This window comes from Elephantulus edwardii, unplaced genomic scaffold (genome assembly GCF_000299155.1).
Source record: "Elephantulus edwardii isolate Elephantulus edwardi_28Jun2011 unplaced genomic scaffold, EleEdw1.0 scaffold00048, whole genome shotgun sequence".
In the NCBI taxonomy this organism is placed as follows: Eukaryota; Metazoa; Chordata; class Mammalia; order Macroscelidea; family Macroscelididae; genus Elephantulus; species Elephantulus edwardii.
The window spans coordinates 13,815,534-13,833,833 of record NW_006399798.1 but is presented as its reverse complement, the minus strand read 5'-3'; the positions used below and the strand labels follow the sequence as shown (position 1 = coordinate 13,833,833).

The window sequence follows — 18,300 nt, the reverse complement described above, 5'->3', positions numbered from 1 at the left end:
CCCCAGGAACCAGTTAGGAGGACTAGGTACTAGTCACATCACATTTAGGGTTTTCATGGGACCTCGCAGAGTGTGGTGACCGCTGTATTTGCTCCCTAACCATACCCCACGACCTAGAGGAAACAGTGACTCCTTACCCCTGCAGGAAGCTGTCTTCAAGGGTTGAAGCTCTGGCAGCTGGCACCTGCGGGCCACCCCCAGCTCCCTGGGCAGCGGATGCCACAGCGCTAGTGAAGACACGTGAGCTGATTTAGGGTTTTGAGGCCCACCTACGTGGTTACTGGCCCCGAATTAGGGCTGGCCTTGACCTTTGCTGGCCTGTGCTCTCTACAGAAAAGAAGTACTAGGACTCCAAAGCCTAGAATAAATAGTCTTAAATGCTCATAATCATGGAGAAGGCCAGTTGGTAAAAATAAGATTATATATTTGCATTATATTATTAACACAGAAAATAATTGAATATATACAGATACATAGATATATTAAAACATATTTGAGCTCTGGTGCTTAGTGGCAAAATGCTGCACTCCAGTCCCCAAGGCACACAGTTCGAGGCCACCAGCTGCTCCACAGGAGGATGGGCAATCTGCACCTGTGCGATTAACTGCTCTGAAGACCTGCCGGAGGGTCTGTTACGGGTCGGTTCCAACCTGATGGTACACAACAATAAAACACATACATATGTATGTACCCACGCATGTGTTCATATATATAAAAATATTAAGGAGCTGTCATGGCCTAGTAGTAAGGACTCACACTGCCAACTCAAAGGCACGTGGTTCGAATCCACCAGCCGCACCGTGGGAGTAAGATGGGCAGTTTCCTCCAATGCCATTTACAGCCTCTGAAGGGTCAGCTACAGAGCAATTCTGACTTGATGGCACAAAGCAACAACACAGAAAAAGAAATAAATGTATATATATGTGTGTGTCTATGTCAGTTAATGAAAAACAAAATAAAAACAATAGACTCACTGTCATCAAATCAAGTCTGGCTCATGGTGACTACACAACTATCAGTTTTCTCAGAAGGAGACTGCCACCATCTTTCCCTCATGGACCGGTTAGAGGACTTGAACTGGTGACCTTTCAGACACACACACACACACACAGAGAGAGAGAGAGAGAGAGAATACTGTTCATTTGTGGCTAGGTCACTCTGCCTCACAGTGGCCGGATGTCTGTAACCGAAGAGCGATTCTCCTCAGGGTTTTTGGTGACTGACTCTTGCAAGTAGAACCCTAGGCCTTTCTTCAGAGGTGCCTCTGGGTAAATTCAAACCCCCAACCTTTTGGTCAGATATGAGGGCTTTTCATTATTTGCATCCCCTGAGGAAGCTGGGGGTATGGGCACTTTTAAAGAGAAACACAGTTTCATTGTGTCTGACTTCAGAACTAAGAAGGATCCCATTGTGGCTTGAAGCAGTTGCAGTTCTAAGACATTTTAGTAACTGCTAGACATTCAGCTCAAAATAACATGCAAATGCATTTCGACAGCTGAGGTCTTCTTTGTTTTGCAAGTGAGGTAACTGAGAGTTGAAAGTTGAAGCGATGAAGCAAAGCGATGCCCCCTCCGACCACTTCCGTCGGCCCTGGCTGGTGAGGGGTAGAGCAATGCCAGGTTAAAAGTGCCCACATTGGGTAGCCTGCTCACTGTCGTTCCCTCAAGTCTCTGGTAGCTGAGCCACCACGGGCCCCTGCATCTCTGCCCCTTCTGCTCTGACCGTCACAGCTTGGTGACCAGGAGTGAGGACAACAACCAGGACAGAGAGGAGAGCAGGGAGGTGCTGGGCCATGTTCCAGAAGCCACTGTTTCTGCCGCTGCATTCTTGACTCCGTGTTGGAAGCTGGAGGTTGTAATGCTACTGTTATTGGTTGTGTCTCTCTGTTCACTGCTTGTCCGCTCACAGGGACCCCGTAGAACAGAGTACAGCTGCCCCAGAACATTTCCAAGGCCGTAATGTTAACGAGAGGAGACTGCTGCCTCTGTCTCCCCAGGGATTGGCTCGGGGCTGCAAACCACTGACCTTTTGGGTAGCAGCCCATTAATTACTTAGCCTGAAACAGCTTGCCTCCGGAAACACCATGAACTTGGAGAAACGATGCAAGTTATACAAGTGTTTAGGTCTTTCGTTCACAGGGTCGCTATGAGCCGTCTACAACTTGACGGCACTTAACAACAACTCTACCAGCAGGGCTTCTGTGAGTCCTTTCTTTGCTCCAGCTAGCTCTGATAGCTTTGTTCCAGGTGGCCTAATGGTAAGAAGCTGTGCTGTAATCCCAAAGGCATGTGGTTCGAATCCACCAGCTGTTTAGCAGAAGAAAGGTAGACAATCACTTTCTGAAAACCTGCTGGAGGGTCAGTTGTGGGTCAGTCTGACTCGACAGCATACAACAACACAATGATCAGTTTCCAGCAAAACCGGAAGTCCTCCCTGAAGGCCCTGGCAGGCTCCCCTGACCCCTCTGCTTTGGACCAGCCAGACCCAACCTGGGGTGGTGGGTCAGAAAGGATTGGCCGCCCCTGAGGCCACATGGGAAGGGAAGAGCAGCTGGTGCTCAATCACTTCTCCAGGGCGGCCCCTAGTGGTGGAAGGCACCGCAGGGGTGCCTGGCGAAGGACTGACCACCTTACCCATCCTTGGTGCCCAGGAGCTGCCCACCTCAGCCCGGTGAACGGAAGAGCCTGCTTTCTGAGGATGGCGTGCCGTGAGCACTGGCTGTCAGGATCTATCACAGAGTCACTCACATGCTTGGAAAAACAAAACCCAACAAACAAAGCCAGCAAGCACGCAGATGAGGACAGCAAGAGAGAAAGTCCAACGTGCCTGCTGAGTCTAAGGTCATCTCTGCAGCGCTGGCCAGGCGTCTGGAGAGGAAATGTCTTCAGCTTGGATTCATGTGCAAAATTTGCCAATGTCCTTCCTATGTTGATATAAACAAAAAAAGCCATAATCATTTCCGTCTGCCTCAAGGAGGGTGGAAAGGCATATCAGACGTCTCCCAGCCCCGGCGAGGTTTCGGAGACGAGCTCTCCCACAGACTCTGCTCCTCTCTCAGTGTGGACGTCGCCCCTGGTAACTAACGCCCAGTAAACACTCTGCACCAAGCAGCCCACCCTTGTGGAATTTCTGTTACTTGGACTCTAAGGAATTATTAGCAAGCCCTTGAACCTGCAAACCTGGCCGCGGGTCCCCTGGCCGTCTGAGTGCATTGTGGGTCATCTGACAATAGATTTTTCCAAGCCTCACGCTTCCTGCCTTCTCCACAAGGAAACAGCGCAGCCTCGTGCAGCGAGAGGCTTGGCTCTCACGGGGATGGAAGAAATGAGGGCTTGGGAGTTCCGATGCCTTTTCCTGTTTGGAAGGAGCCTGCTGTCATCATGCCCCTTGTCCCCTTCCCAGGGTCCCAGAGACTCGCAGGGACGGTCACGAGAGCACAGAAGGCAACAGGTGTGGGAGGCACCCCACCCTCTGTGACATTGTCTCAGGACTGTGAAACTTGGGGGGGGGGACACAGCTGTGCTCTGCGCCAACAGATGTTTCTCATTTCCCCCCCCCCCCTTTTCTTTTTAGCTCCATGGAAACTCTGAATCTCATAAGCGCCTCTCCAGTGATCTATACGGTTGTGATTCATAGCAGGGCGGGCACGCTCTCCCCACCCGAACCCACCAGTCTCCCAGGGAGGCTGGACATTGACTACCAAATCCTTCCCTTGGGAGCCCGGAATTGACGCTTGTATTCTCAGGGCGCAGTCCTTTCATCTGTGACCTGATGGGATGTCTGTGCCCAAATAGAAGAGGATTGAGTCAAAGGAGAGGAGATCTTACCAAGATCCGGCTGGAAGTGATGGTTCCCTTTCAGCCTCCAATTGGGAGTCATCTGGAGCAGCTCTCTCAAGGGTGCCTCGTGCCGGGACGCTTGCTCACGTTACATCCCAGATGTCTGAGGCTCACCTGCCCCAGCAGCCCTGGGATGCGTGCTGCTGTGTCGCAGTCCTGTGACGACACATGGGAACCTTCCCTGTCCTGCCACCCTCAGGTCTCCGGTGTGCTTCCACCGTTGTGGTGGTCGCTGGGTCCGTCCATCTCATTGAGAGTCTTCTGCTCTCTCTCTGACCCTCTACCTTTCCCAACTTGATGTCGGTCTCCAAGGACTGATTCCTTCTGGAAATACACACACAGTACATGAGGTGAAGTTTCACCCTCCGTGCCTCTAAGGAGCACCCTGGCTGCACTTCAAGACAGAGTCGTCTGATCTTGTGGCAATCCATGGCATAGGCAGCACGCTTCTCCAGCACCAGCCTTGGTCAAAGGCATCGATTCTGCTTCCGTCATCCTCAGTCACTGTGCAACTTTCAGATGTAGTTGAAAAGACTGTGGCTTGGGCCAGCTGCACCTTAGTCTTTAAACTGACCTCTTTGCTCTTTAGCACTTTGGAAAGGTCATTGACAGCGGACTTTCCCAATGCAACATTTTCTTATTTTTTTATTTCTTGACTACTGCTACCATGAATGTTGATTGTGAATCCAAGTTAAAATGAAATCATTGACAGTTTTGATCTTTTCTCTGTCTGTCGTGATGGTGCCTGTTGGTCCAGTGGTGAAGAATTTTGTCCTCTTGATGTTTGAGATGTAATCCAGATTGAAGGCTGTACTTGTCAATAGGAATGTGTGTAGAGATTTGTCCTAGACGTTCAGATTCCCCAGTCCATCCCACACTCGAGGAAACAGACACTGAGAGTAAGTCCCAGGTCAGGGCATGTCACCTGACAGGCACACAGCCACCCACGTGCAGAAGAGCCCTGTGCTTGCTTCACAAGTCAGCTGGGCGGCCCCCATGTGATGACAATACTTAGTATCTTGTTTAAATGCTTTAAGCAATTATTTGCTTAAAAATCAGGGGAGCTATCCACTTGTACCGTGTAAGAAAGGCCTGGCAATCTGTTTCTATAAAAGATGACAGGCAAGAAGACACTGTGGAGCGATGCACTGTCGTACAAAGGGGCTCCATTCACTCCATAAGAATCCGTTCATAGCAAGCTCTGGGGCCTAGTGGCAAGAAGCTGCACTGCAAGCCCAGAGGTTCATGGTTCAAATCCACCAGACGCTCTGCTGAAGAAGGAGGGACAATCTCCACCTGTACCAGTCAGATCTAATTTGACGGTACACACATAACAAATAAAAAAATTAAAAAAAAAGAATCCGTTCCATAGCAGGGAGTTTAGGGTCTGAACTCTTAATTTTCCAACCAGTTCTCTCTCATTTTCAATTTACACTGCCTGCCAATTGTGTAGCTAGTTCCAGTTCCAGGGATCAGGTCACCTACCTGGTGAGAACTTTCACCCACTGGCCCCAGGTTGTGACCTCCTCTGATGAATCAGTCAGCAGGAAAGTATTTCGCAGGCAGCCCACCCCGGAGGCTGCTGGGAGCTGGCCTGTGGACCTGAGGCCTGGCTGTTGGTGTGGGTGTGGCAGGTGGGAAGAGTGGTGGGAAGAGTGGACTATGACAGCCCTTCCCCGGAGGATCAGCCCTGCTTTTCTCACTGGTAAGCCCAGTACCCCTTTTCTCACTGGTAAGCCCTGTACCCCTCTTACTGGCAAGCCCTGCACCCCTCTTTTCAGGTGCTTTTCCACCCCAACAGTGGCGCGGCCGGAGAGTATGGAGCCCTGCAGACCGTGCGCCTGGAGCATTACAAGGCCTTTTATGTCACCGGTGAGTGCCAGGCCCCCACCCCGCCACCCCCACTCCGTGGGCCCTCCCAGCCAGGGGGCCTCCCTCCCTGGAGGAGCTCTCAGCACCTTTCAGGGTACCTCCCAAGCCCTGGCCCTGGCAGAAGGATCTTTCTCACCCACAAATCATCAAACGAGGTCTTTTTCCTGTTGGTGTGATTCCCAAGACCACTGAGAGAGGGTTCATACAACTCCTCCCCCGGGAAAACTGTGCCATCTTCTTATTACCCATTAAATACCACTTTGGCTGAACATGAAATGGGAGCCTAGAGCTATTTTAAAGTGCAGTTTACTTAACAATAGACCGTTTCAGAAAATAGATTGTAGTCAGGTATCTTAGGCCTCTTAGTTTGCTCTGAGCCTGTCTGAAATGTGCATTTTAGGAGTTGGAGAGCAGGCCACGATGACCGTCAAAATCCTCCAGTGGCGGCTTGCTGGACTTGACCTCTCTCAATCCTTTGATTCTTTGGCCTTTACAACCTAATGTCTCCCAGAGCAATGTCCTCCTCTCTTTCAGCTCTTATGCTGTTAAGCCAAAGCTGATGGCTCTCTGGCAGTTCAAATCCACCAGTGGCTCTGTGGGAGAAAGATGGGCAGTTTCCTCCCAAGCAATTTACAGCCTCAGAACCCTCCCCCCCACCCACAAGCCCTCCAAGGGGCAGCTCGGGATTGGTTCTGACTAGATGGCAATAGGTGGATAGGGTTTCATTTTGAAAGGCCCCAAATCGAAGGCCACTTTACTCATAAAGGTTCTTCTCATGTTTCCATCTGGGTAGGGTTTTTCCCTCCTGATTGAAAGGAGAGTCAGATAGTGATCATGTCCAACATCTATGCTGCTGTGACCTACCATTAAGCCATTTTCAGCTCCTGGTGACGTAAAACTAGCGTATATCCCAGCAGTGTGGGTACGGACTTGATTACCCTGCTACTTCAAAGCCTTTTAAACTTGAAGTTCCTTAAACTCTTCAGTCTTTGTGGTTTTGAAGTGCCCGAGACACCTGCCTGTTAGGAACCTCAAACTTTGTTTTCGTTAATAAAAACAATGGATAAAAACCAAACCACAGTCCTAAACCTGATGTGGATTCCAGCTTGATTCTTTGATTTAAAGTCAGAACTTCTTAAGGAACTAGAGAGTAAAGAAGACAAAATGATTCTCTGAATGTAAATACAAGACCTGGAAGTAATACAGCATAAAGCAAAGCCGTGCTGTGAGGTCCTGCCACGAGGGGAATGAAAGGGTCCCAAGACTCCCTGATTCTTCAAAACCTAAAATGCAAACCAGCAAGATATTTATTGTGCTTTCCAACGAGTTTCTAGGTTAGCGTCCTTACAGGGCATGATCTACGAGGCACGGCCTTTCGGGACTAAATTCATTCCAGAAGGAATAACTCTGCCAGCAAGTCCTTGGCACCACAGTGCTGGGGTCGTCAAGTGTGAATATGAAGTAAGAGGACCGTTTAGAATGATCTCAATCAGATAGGAATTAAAATACCCCTGGGAGAGGGCCTGTCCTCTTAGAGTCCAGGGAGAATCTGGGTGGACGGAAGAGGAGGTGAAAATTGCCAGCGATCAGAAACACAGTGTCTTCTGAATCTTTCCCACCCAACTTTTTAACATTTGCATTTTGATTATTTGAAACTGCTTTGAGATAAGCTACATGAAAGGGAGCTCTGGTAGCCTAGTGGTAAGAAGCAGTGCTGCAATCTCAAAGGTACGTGGTTTGAATCCATCAGCTGCTCTGCGGGAGAATGATGAACATTCTCCGCCCATGCCATTTGCTGCCTCTGAAAACCCACCGGAGGCTTCAGTCTGACTTGACAGGCACAACGACAGTGTTAGAGAAGGAAGCTCTGGCAGCTTAGTGGCAAAGAGCTTCACTCCACAATCAACACTCTTGACACCAGCAGCCAGGAAATTAAAAGACAAATTGCATTAGGAAAGTCTGCTGTCAGAGACTCCTCCAAAGTCCTGAAGAGCAATGATGTCAGTCTGGAGACTAAGGTGTGCATGATCCAGGCCATAGTCTTCACAGTTACTTGCCATGTGTCAGAAAGCTGAACAATGACTAGGGATAATAGAGAACTTATGCCTTTGACCTGTAGTGCTGGAGAAGAGTATTGAATATACTATGGATTGCCAGGAGAATAAAAAGGTTTGTCCTGGAGAGGGTGATACCAGGCCGCTCCTTGGAGGCAAGGATTCTAAAGCTTCGCCTGACATACTTTAGACGTGTTGCAAGCAGGGACCAGTCCTTGGAGAGGGACATCATGCTTGGGAGGGTGGAGGGACAGTGCAAGAAAGGAAGACCCTGGATGAGGTGGACTGATTCAGTCACTGGGGTAATGGGGTAGGTGTGTCAGAAACACTGCGATTGGCACAGGATAGAGCAGGGTCTAGGGCTGTTGTACAGGTCGCTATGAGTCATGGGCAACTTGCTGACACATAACAACAATAACCAACACAAAGCACTCAGTTTGCATCTACCAGCAGCTCTGTGGGAGAAAGATGGGCTGTCTCCTGCAGTGTGATTTGCTGCCTCTGGAAACTTCCAGGAGTGTCAGCCATGAGTCCCTTCTGACTGGATGGTTCATGACAACGTGTTAGTGAAGGGAGCTGGGGCGCCCTGGTCCAGGGGGGCTTTGCTGCTGGTGCAAAGACAGCAGGTGAGCGGACCCTTGCAGGGCACTCAACCACGGCCTCAGCGTCTTCTCTTTCTGGTCTGAGGCTGTGGAGGCTGAGTCCGTGCAATCCCTTGGGCCTTGGACTAATTGTTTGCTTGCATCTCTCATTCTCTCCACTCTTCTTTGGAGAGGAGAGATCAAGAGTTACACCTTAGCTTTTCAGGCTCCAGTCACCACTTCCTAAAGTAGCATAGAGAGTATTGTCTTCATGGACTGTGCTATTCCCAGTGCCGGGTGCCCCCCTAAATCATCACTGTGACCCCCAGCTCTCATTCCTTCCTGGTGATTGGCTGTACGTCCAAAGTGCTAACTTTTTATGAAGCTTGGCCACTGAATGCTGTAGTATATTCATGACGGTGTTTGCAAGACGTAGAAATAGGTATGTAGAGGCCTAGTGGCAAGAAGCTGCACTGCAATTCTAAAGGTACTCGGTTCGAATCCACCAGATGCTTCACTGGGAAAGGAGGGGCAACCTCCTCCTATACCAGTTGGATCCAATTCGACGGTACACATGCACACACGCACACATAATAAATTTTTTTTAAAAGATGATAATACCTAATTAAAAAATAAGTATGTATAAATATCCTCTGTCCTGCCTATTTCTGTTCATGGAGCAGTCCCATTTGCCTCGCACCCCTGTTCAGCTTGCATGCCCACCATGCATCCACTCACAGATTGTTATTACTGGATGACGTTTGTAATGCCATTAACTTTTGCAGCTGGTAACTCTTGTGCTCCTCCGAGTGTCTTTTACTTGTGCATACAGACAGCTCAAGGATCAGCTGTGGGTCTGAAGGGCATTTACCTGCTGATTTGGAGCCTTTCCCTCTGTCTGGAACCTCTGAAGATTGCCCCCATTGAAGTTAGCCCAGAACCCGGGAAGCTAAGGAGACCACAGGTGTTGGCTGGAGTTCTCATCGCCCTGTACGTGGGAGTATCCCATGGAAAGGACCAAGAAGAGCAAATCTCGTCCGATCTCTGTGGGCCCAAGTTATTTTCTAGACATTTAGGAACTCTTTGGTTTCTGAAGGCTAGCATTTGCTTATGGCGCCAGGGTGGCGTAACAGTTACATGCTCAGCTGCTAGCTCAAAGGTTGGTGGTTCGAATCCACCCAGAGGTCATGCAGGAGAAAGACCTGGCAATGTATCGAAATTTCAGTCTAGAAAACCCAGTGAGGCAGTTCTCTGTCACCTGGGGCCCTGTGAGTCACAACTCATCTTGATGGCCCTGACAACATCTTTTTAATTCCTTTTGCTCATTCAGTGATAGTAATTCCTGCCAGATACCTTACTACTTTTTGTATGGAAAAAACAACAACAGCAGAAGGTGTTTGAATCATTAGGGCCCAACCGTGCTGCCCTCACTCCAAGCCTTTTGGGACAGGCAGGTTCTGATCCATGAACCAGAATCTCATCCTTAATTGAAATTGAATAGCTCTCCATATGCCTTCCTGTCAAATTCACCAGACCGAATTCCTTTTAGTGTCCAAGAGGAAGAAAACGTTAAAACCTCAAAGGACAGAGATTAAAGATATTTGAATGAATGTTCTACTAGCGAGGTGAACTGGTGGTACAGTTGCTAAATTGCTCAGTTTTGAGCAGGAAGTTCAGAGCTTCAAACACACCAGGCACTTGCTAACAGGAAGACGAAGTGGTAGGCGGCTTTTAACGGCCTTACAAACCCTGTGGGGCCGCTCGCTCTGTTCTATGGGGTCTGTGTGAGTCGGAAGCCACTCGACGGTGGGTGTGATTTTAGTTTTCCCTACTGCTCCTGGTTTGGTTTGTCTGAGGGAGCCCTGGTGGTTAAAAGTGGCAAGAAACTGTGCTGTAGTCCCTAAGGCACTCGGTTCGAATCCACCAGTTGCTCTGTGGGAGAAGGGTAGGCAGTCTCCTCCTGTGAGATTTGTTGTTGTTGGGTGCCACTGAGTCAAGTACGACTCTTAGCGACCTTATGAACAAAAGATCTGAACCCTGTTCTATCCTGCATGGCGCCATCCTCACACTTCCTGACACACAAGAGCCCATTGCGGCAGTCACTGTGTCAATCCACCTGGTTGAGGGTCTTTCTCTCTTTTGCCAACCCCCCACCCTTCCCAGCATCATGTCCTTCTCCAAGGAATAGCCCCTCCTAGCAACATGCCCAAAGAAGGTGAGGCAAAGCATTATCATTCTTGCCTCCGAAGAGTGTTCTGGTTGCACCCTCTCCAAGACATATTCATTTGTTCTTTGATTTCCTGCCTTTGAAAACCCGCTGGAGGGTCAGCTAAGGGTCGGGTCTGACACAGCAGCACCCAACAAACAAATTTTTAAAAGCAACCAACTGAGGGCATATTTTAAGACGTTTCAGAACCATTCTGAACCAAAGGAGTCTTGTCTAGAATGAGAAGCTATTTCTAAATTACCCCTCCCCTTTTATTGTTTTTTGGGTGTGTACCATCAAATGGAATCTGACTGGTCCAGGGGGAAACTGCCCCTCCTTCTCCAGCAGAGCATCTGGTGGATTCGAACCACATACCTCTGGGATCACAGTGCAGCTTCTAGCCACTATGCCACCAGAGCTCCCTGAGAAGCTATTTCTAAAGGGAAGGTTTTGACAGGGAGAGTGGTTCCTTAGCTCTTTAAGCCCTGGCACGTGTACGAGTGAATTTTGATCAGCCGTAGCTCTGCTCTCCGCACACAGGTCTAAGCTGGGTGTGCTGACGATGTTGGGCTTCTGTCTAGGTGGAGCGAGAGCCTGTGATGGGCGTGTGGGACCAGAGCAACGGCATGAGCTCCCGCTCATTTTCAACCTGGAAGACAACTTGGCCGAAGATGTGCCCCTGGAGAGAGGTGGTCATGAATACCAGGCCGTGCTGCCCGAGGTCAGGCGGGCACTCGCCGACGTCCTGCAGGACATCGCCAATGACAACATCTCCAGCGTGGATTACACTCAGGACCCCTCGGCCACCCCCTGCTGTGACCCCCACCACACGGCCTGCCGCTGCCTGACCACGTAGCCACCTGCCGGGGCCATTAGGCAGGGCCGGCTCGCCTCTGGCCTCAGTTCCGCCTCCCACACCTTCGTCACAGGAAGGATGGACACAGGGACTGTAACTGACATTGGCCTTGAGCATGGGGAGATTGTGAGGCTGAGGCAGCCTGGGACAGGGTTCAGATCCGTTGTTCACAGGGTCGCTGGGAGCTGCTGTCGACTCCACAGGCACCTGACAACAGTTACACAGCTCCTCTGTCAGTCTGTCCTGCTGTGGTGCTTGCCTGTTGCTGTGATGCAGGAAGCTATGTAACTGGTATTTCCCACACCAGCAGGGCCACCCACGGTGGACAGGTCTCAGCGACTCCCAGACTAAGACAGACTAGGGAGACGTAGAGCTGACAGTTACTGCCGAAAACCAGCGAGCAAAAACCCCTACAGAGCATCACGGAGTATTTCCCACGACAGTGGCGTACGTACCTGAACATACCATGGACTGCCAAGAAAACAAACAGGTCTGTCCTGGAGAGGGTAAAACCAGGCTTCTCCTGGGAGGCTAGGATTTTGAAGCTCCATCTCACATACTTTGGGCATGTGACCAGGAGGAACCAGTCCTTGGAGAAGGACATCATGCTCAGAAGGGTGAAGGGACACAGTGCAGGAGAGGAAGACCCTGGATGAGATGGATTGAAACAGTAACTAGGGCAATGGGGGTAGGTGTGTCAGAATCAGTGAGACTGGCCCAGGTCAGGGCAGGCTTCAGAGCTGCTGTACAAGGGTTGCTATGGGTCGCAGGTGACTCAACGGCGCATCCAACAACATAATGGTAGTATAATGTGCAGTGTACCAGGCTGCTAACTGAGAGGTAGGCAGTTCAGATCCTCCAGGTGTTCTGAGAAAGAAAGATGGGTAATTTCTCCTGTCAAGTTTATAGCTTTGGGAGCCTGATGGAAGGTCAGCTTCGACTCAGTGACAGCGGTGCTGGGAGGTAACACACAACCGCATTAACAGCCAGATTCTAATGCTGACTTTATGGCAACTAACAAGCTACATATACTTTAAAAATATGCCCCAACCACCCTTTAAACACTTCACACTGACCCTTTTCCCCGTTGGCTGTGACCTGATCTGGCTAACGACGACTGCTGAGCTCTGCTGCCCTGCAGCAGACAGCAAGCGAGTTTGCACGAGCTTTGGAGCCCGGGTCAAGTTCAGACCCCGCCTTTGAACTTGGACAGTGTATCCTTGCAGAGTTTTTGTTTCCTTAGTGCCAATTGTGAGAGGGAAAGAAGGCAGTGAGTGGACGCGGCAGAATGTCACAGCAGTGGCACGTCACCCGATGTGGACAGGCCTGCCATGCATTTTATTGTCTTATTACATCTCCAAGGAGCCCTGGTGGGACACTGTGTACATGGGTGACTGGTAACTGAAGGGCTGGAGGTTCGCCTCCACCAGCAACTCTGAGGGAGGAAGGTGAGAGCATTTCCTGTTAAGATTCACAGCCCAGGAGAGGTTCATTCAGTCAGAAGCCAGGCCATGGCAGTGGATTTGGATTTGGTTTGGTTACGTCCCCGGTTTTCCTGACCGTTTTAGCCCTGGGTTCATTCTCACCCGCATCCTTAAAATGCCTTCAGTCCCCTTTGGGGGATCGTGTGAAGGTGCAGATGCCGACTCAGCTGGTCTGTGATGGGACCTGGACCCCGTATGTCTGGCAAGCTGTTGGTGCGGAGGAAGCTTTGAAAAGCAGTGATCCTCAGACCCCAAGTTAGGTCTGCTTCTAGAATAGAGTGATAGAGGGCTGTGGGGCGACACTCAGAACACACAGTGGCCACAGCAGTGGACTTCACACTGCTGTCATCATGACAGGGACACAGGATGAGGCCATGTGGACGACGAGGCCATGTGGATGATGAGGCCACATGGACCGCCGGAGCAGGGCGAGCGTGACAGCGGCTGGCTGGCTTTGGAGTTACAGGGACAAGTCCGTGCCCTCTCCCTTTTAAGTTGGATGACTGTCTCTAGAAAGATTTTAGGAGTTTGTCTTCCCCACAAGACTTTAAGAAATAAAAACAATTCTTAACTACTCAAAAATGCACTGCCATGATTTTTATTATTAGTGTCCTCCAGGGGACCCAAAGGTAATACATGATTTATTTCAATCACTGCAGAAAAAAAAAAATACTTTGCCTGGCTAAAATAGTCTCTCTGTATATACGTAAGTAATGTACAAGAAATAGAATTCAAAGACGGTTTCCTAGAAGTACATTTTTGTACACAGCATACATGTAAAAAGGATGCTCCTTTTAATATAAAATCCTGGTTACATACCAATATGGTTAGTCAGCATTTACACTAGGGTTTGAATGTGTCTTGAACAGTGTACGTGTACACGTTGTCAGCAGTGCACCCTGGCACCCGGGGCCACAGAGCGCTGTGGGGGTCACCATGTCCCATGGTCAGGCGGTGGCCTAGGCCACGCCTGACCCCCTTTGCTCACAACTGCAGGCCACGCTTCCGCCTGGTTTGCTCCAAAACCACCTGGGGGCTGTCCTGATTTCTGAGGTGTCCGGCTCGTCATGACTGCTTCGTTTTGCCCTTCTGACTTCCACGGCACAAGATTATCTACCAAAATCAAAACAGAATGGCCTTACTCTTTCCAGGAAGAGGCTGTGACACCAACACATCTATCCCTGTGGGGTCGGCAGGGAGGGGTTTGTCCTTCTGTCCACAGACTGACCCACACGCTCGGCCACAGATAATCCACCCAGCTCACTGCGGTGTCGACAGGAAGGCCCAGCTGCAGAAAATACTGCCTTTTGAAATGTGTGTGTGCGCTTGTTTCTATGTATTGTTATAAAAGTTTATGTGTAAACACAGAGTGCTACCTCACTTGAAACGAAGCCACTAACTACTCTTGGTCCCCAGTTCCTTTACTCTTGAATTACGAGATTAAGATGAGCTGGAAACTAGACTCAGAAAAGGATGGCTTGTTACGGAGAGGAGAGCCGTTCAGCCTCCTGACGGTGGCATCTTTCTTGGGTCCAGAAATGATTGATGTGTCTCCTCTTTCGTGGTTCTTGCCTCGAAATGCCTCCCCAGGAGATTAGAGTGTGATCACACGTCCTGGAACGTGTCAGTCTGTTTGAAAAAGATGGCTCAGGATAAGCCGGCGGACCCTCGTGGTGTAGTGGTTACTGTGCTTGGCCGCTAATTGAAAGGTTGTTGGCTCAGGCCTTCGGCCAGTCTGGGGAGGTAGGGAGAAAGACCTGGCAATCTGCTCCTGTGAAGATGTCAGCCTTGGGGGCCCTCCGGGGGGGGGGGTCCTGCTCTGGGTTGCAGGGTCACCTTGGGTCAGGACCAATGTCACAGCACACAACAACAACAAGGACCCCCCGAGCCAGGTTCTCAGGGCAGTGCCCTGATGTACATGACCCTGAAACCTGTGCTCACAGCCACAAGACAAGTAGCCTGAGCCACGCCAAGATTCTCAGCTCCTTTCTCCTCCCATACATCTTTACAGACCTTCATGAAAAATAGGACTTCTCACTCATATTTGCATTATGGGTTCAGAATAGAGAGAGGAGGCATCCCAGTGTCTCGGGCTGAGGCTTCTGTCCGTGAGGATGGGTGAGGTGAGGTGTCCACGTGCAGAGAACATCCCGGAGCTCTCTGCTCCTGGTCCTTTCGTGGCGGTGAGATGAGCCGTGAGCTACAGCTGTCACCGAGCCACAGCTGTCACCGAGCCACAGCTGTCACTGACCCATGGCAGGACGCTGCCGCTCCTCACCGCCCAAGCAACAAGCTTGAGAGCAGCCAGGCTTCCCGACAGCTGCAGATGTCTAACATCCATTCTAGTCCCTGGGTGGTACAAACAGTTAAAGGTTGTTGGTTCAGGACCTCCAAGAGGGGTCCCCAGAAAAGGTCTAGTGATTTGCTTCTGAAAGATCAGAGCAGCCTGAAAACCCCGTGGGATGCCATTGCTCTGCACACACGCGCCTCCGGAGTCTGAAGCAATGGCAGCTTTCCTGGTGTGTTTCCAGCAATCAATCCAGGGACCCTGCTCAATGATCAGCAAGCTTGTTGTCACTACTCTTGTTCCCCTCAAAGACGTTTTTGGCATTGAATGCCTATTCCTTTTCTCCAGGGTTTCTTTGGCCAGAAACCATCTCATAAATGCCAACATTCCAAGTGCCCCCTTTTAGCAAATTTAAGAGGTGGTGAGGTTTACACGCATGGCCATTGAGAATATACTTAGTCATGGAATAGTCAAGTAGAGTGGTTCCAGACTTTGACCCAGATTGCAGAAGCGGGACCGGCTGAAAGTGTCTGTTGCACTTAAGAGAGAGGGGAATGCCCTTTAAGGCAAATAGCCACCAACTTCTGGGGACTCAGAAACACTCTTTGTGGCTAGTTGGGGCCGTAAGAACCCAAAGGCAAAACTGGTATGTAGCCGGTGGCAAGCCGGCAGACGTTTTCGCTCATCATGATATGAACAAGCCACGGAAAACCACACTGCACTTATTGGCAATGTCCTTGGCACCGGGCCCAGGAGAGCCAGGAACTGAAACTTCAGCCCTGAAGGAAGCCAGAGAGACTCACAGCTCCTGACCCCCCACTTTACGCACGGACTCTCCCTTCACGGTGCAGAGGGAGGGGCCTCCCACTAGTGTTTTCAGCCACACGAGGGTCCTGGCTTGTCTCAGGGATTTGGGAGAAAGGAGCCAGGCCTGTCCACCATCCTTCTGCAGAGTCTTGACACAGCGGACAGGACATGCTGTGTACTGACACCCACACAGTGACTTGGCCCTGGTGCCAGCCAGCTCAGCTGGTGCACTCAGCACAGCCTAGCGGCTACCTCTGCTCTCTCAATGGCACCAGGATGACAGGGATTGATTGTTCCTAGCTGAAGCTCCCACCAGGGACCTATTGCTTCAGATGAAAGCTTGAAGGATCAGAAGCGCAGGCGGGTCCCTCCCTGCTGCGTCCAAAGAAGCCACGCCCAGTGTCCTGCCAACCTGGGGACGCTGTGCACAAACAGCAGGGATGGGATGTGGAGCAGCTCCCCTGGGGCCCCAGGTGAGCTCAGCCCCCACGGCTCGGGCCTGACTGCTCATTAATGAGTGCTGGTGGCACCGGAGGGGTGAGCGGAGGGCCCAGGAAGGCGCAGCCCAGACCGAGGCCCCAGCACACGGCCCGCCCTGGAAAAGCTTCACCTTCAGCACCGCAAGGGCAGCATCCCACAAAAGCAGACGGGAACCCTGCAGAAGGAGGGCTGTCCAGGGCCTCGAGTCCTACCTCAGGGGCAGCAACCCCAGCAAGAGACAAGCCAAAGGAAAGGCCCTCAGCCTTTGAGCGGGACAGGCCGCGGGGCTGCCGGATTAGCTCGGTTATCCTGACGTGGTCAGGGTTTAGCATGACGCCTGCGGGCTCCTCTGTGGGTCTGAAGCACACAAGCACCATCAACCCACGAGGGCTGTCTCGGGATTAGTGGCGGGATTAGTCGTTTCAGACTAGAGAACGGGGTCAGGGATTGGCTCTGGTTTGAGGGAGGTGAAGGCTCTTCCAAGCACATGGATGGAGCCCTCGGTTAAGAACTCCTAATGCTCACAGGGGGAAACTCATTCTCATCCTCAAGACACACTGGTCCCGTGGCAAACTCGTGTTCAGGAATAACCTCTCCTCGGAGCGCCCCGCCGTCCTCGGAATAACCTGGAAACCAAGAGGAGAATTGCCAGGAATGAGAGATGCCGTGCGCTGGTTCTCAAGACACCACCTGGGCAGGGGCTCAGCAAAACAGCATCTCAAAGAAAGCTGTGGGGGCAGCCTTTGACTTTGACCTAGAGTGGCTGTGCCTTACACGAGTCAAGACCCACTACCGCCTTTGCTGGCCTGGAGGCCTCTCAGAAGTGGGTGGCTGGCCTCCTTATCTTTCCAGCCCATACGCCATGACCCTTTCTTGGAACCCTCATGATGACAGCAGGTCAAAACAACTTGTGATGGAAATTCATCTTGTGCTGTGGCCGCCTTCCCTGAGCACCTGAGTTTAAAGACTGTCACCACGGCGTCAACTCCCCAGGTGCTGGGAAGGGGAGCCGCCGTCCGTAGGGACTCAGAGGCTGTGTGCCTCTCGGGTGATGTGAATTGGCCAATGGCTCCTGAGGAGAAAGATGGGCACTCTCTTCCCAGGTCATGTAAAGCCTTGGAAACCCAGTGGCGGGTCAGTGATGAGTCAGTTCCTACTTGACAGCAAGGAGTAAGTGATTACGAATGAGGGTAGAGAGTCGGAAGAAAGTCCTGGTATTCGATTCCTGTAAGATTATATTACTGCAAGGTGCTGTCAATCTGAACCAACTCAGAGCTGACCCTCCGGCGGGTCTCCAGAGTCTATAATCTCTCACTTGGAAGCAGGCGTGGCATCCACTTCCATAATAGCTTGCCTCCAGAAACTCTATGAACTTGGAGAAAGGACTAAAGTCACGCAAGTGTTGAGGACTTTCGTTCATAGGGTTGCTATGAGTCGCCTACGACTCAACGGCACTCAGCAACAATAACTTCAACATAGAGAGTGATCAGCTGGCCTAGTGGACAGAAAGTGATGCTACCAAGCCAAAGGTGGTGACTTTGAATCCACGGCTCTCGAGGGCCTGTTTTTCATTGTTTTTGTTCAAACATTCCTCTAGGTCGTATAGCCATGGTGTATCCAATTGCTGTACAGAGGTAACTTGTGGTTGCTGTGAAGCTGAACACTGTGACGCTGATGTGTCAAATGCATTAATGGTTACTCATGGTGGACAGTGTTTGGTGGAGTCGATTAAAGCAAGCTTGGAAGCAGGAGTGGCAACCACTTACATAATAGCTTGCCTCAGGAAACCCTATGAACCTGGAGAAAGGATGAAAGTCACACAAGTGTTGAGGAC

At 50.8% G+C, this 18,300-nt stretch overlaps 2 protein-coding genes across 2 annotated transcripts in view; one reads left to right on the top strand and one right to left on the bottom strand.

Annotated features, from left to right (window-relative positions):
• Positions 1 to 11,408, top strand: part of ARSG (arylsulfatase G) — a 96,015-nt gene extending 84,607 nt beyond the window's left edge. The window contains exons 10-11 of the mRNA XM_006886399.1: positions 5,621 to 5,711; positions 11,134 to 11,408. Coding sequence (XP_006886461.1) covers positions 5,621 to 5,711; positions 11,134 to 11,408 — 366 coding nt within the window. The remainder of the gene's footprint in view (positions 1 to 5,620; positions 5,712 to 11,133) is intronic.
• Positions 11,409 to 13,957: 2,549 nt separating this feature from the next.
• Positions 13,958 to 18,300, bottom strand: part of WIPI1 (WD repeat domain, phosphoinositide interacting 1) — a 39,733-nt gene continuing 35,390 nt past the window's right edge. Inside the window, exons 12-13 of the mRNA XM_006886256.1 lie at positions 16,992 to 17,092; positions 13,958 to 14,005 (exon numbers count right to left, since the gene is read on the bottom strand). Coding sequence (XP_006886318.1) covers positions 13,958 to 14,005; positions 16,992 to 17,092 — 149 coding nt within the window. The remainder of the gene's footprint in view (positions 14,006 to 16,991; positions 17,093 to 18,300) is intronic.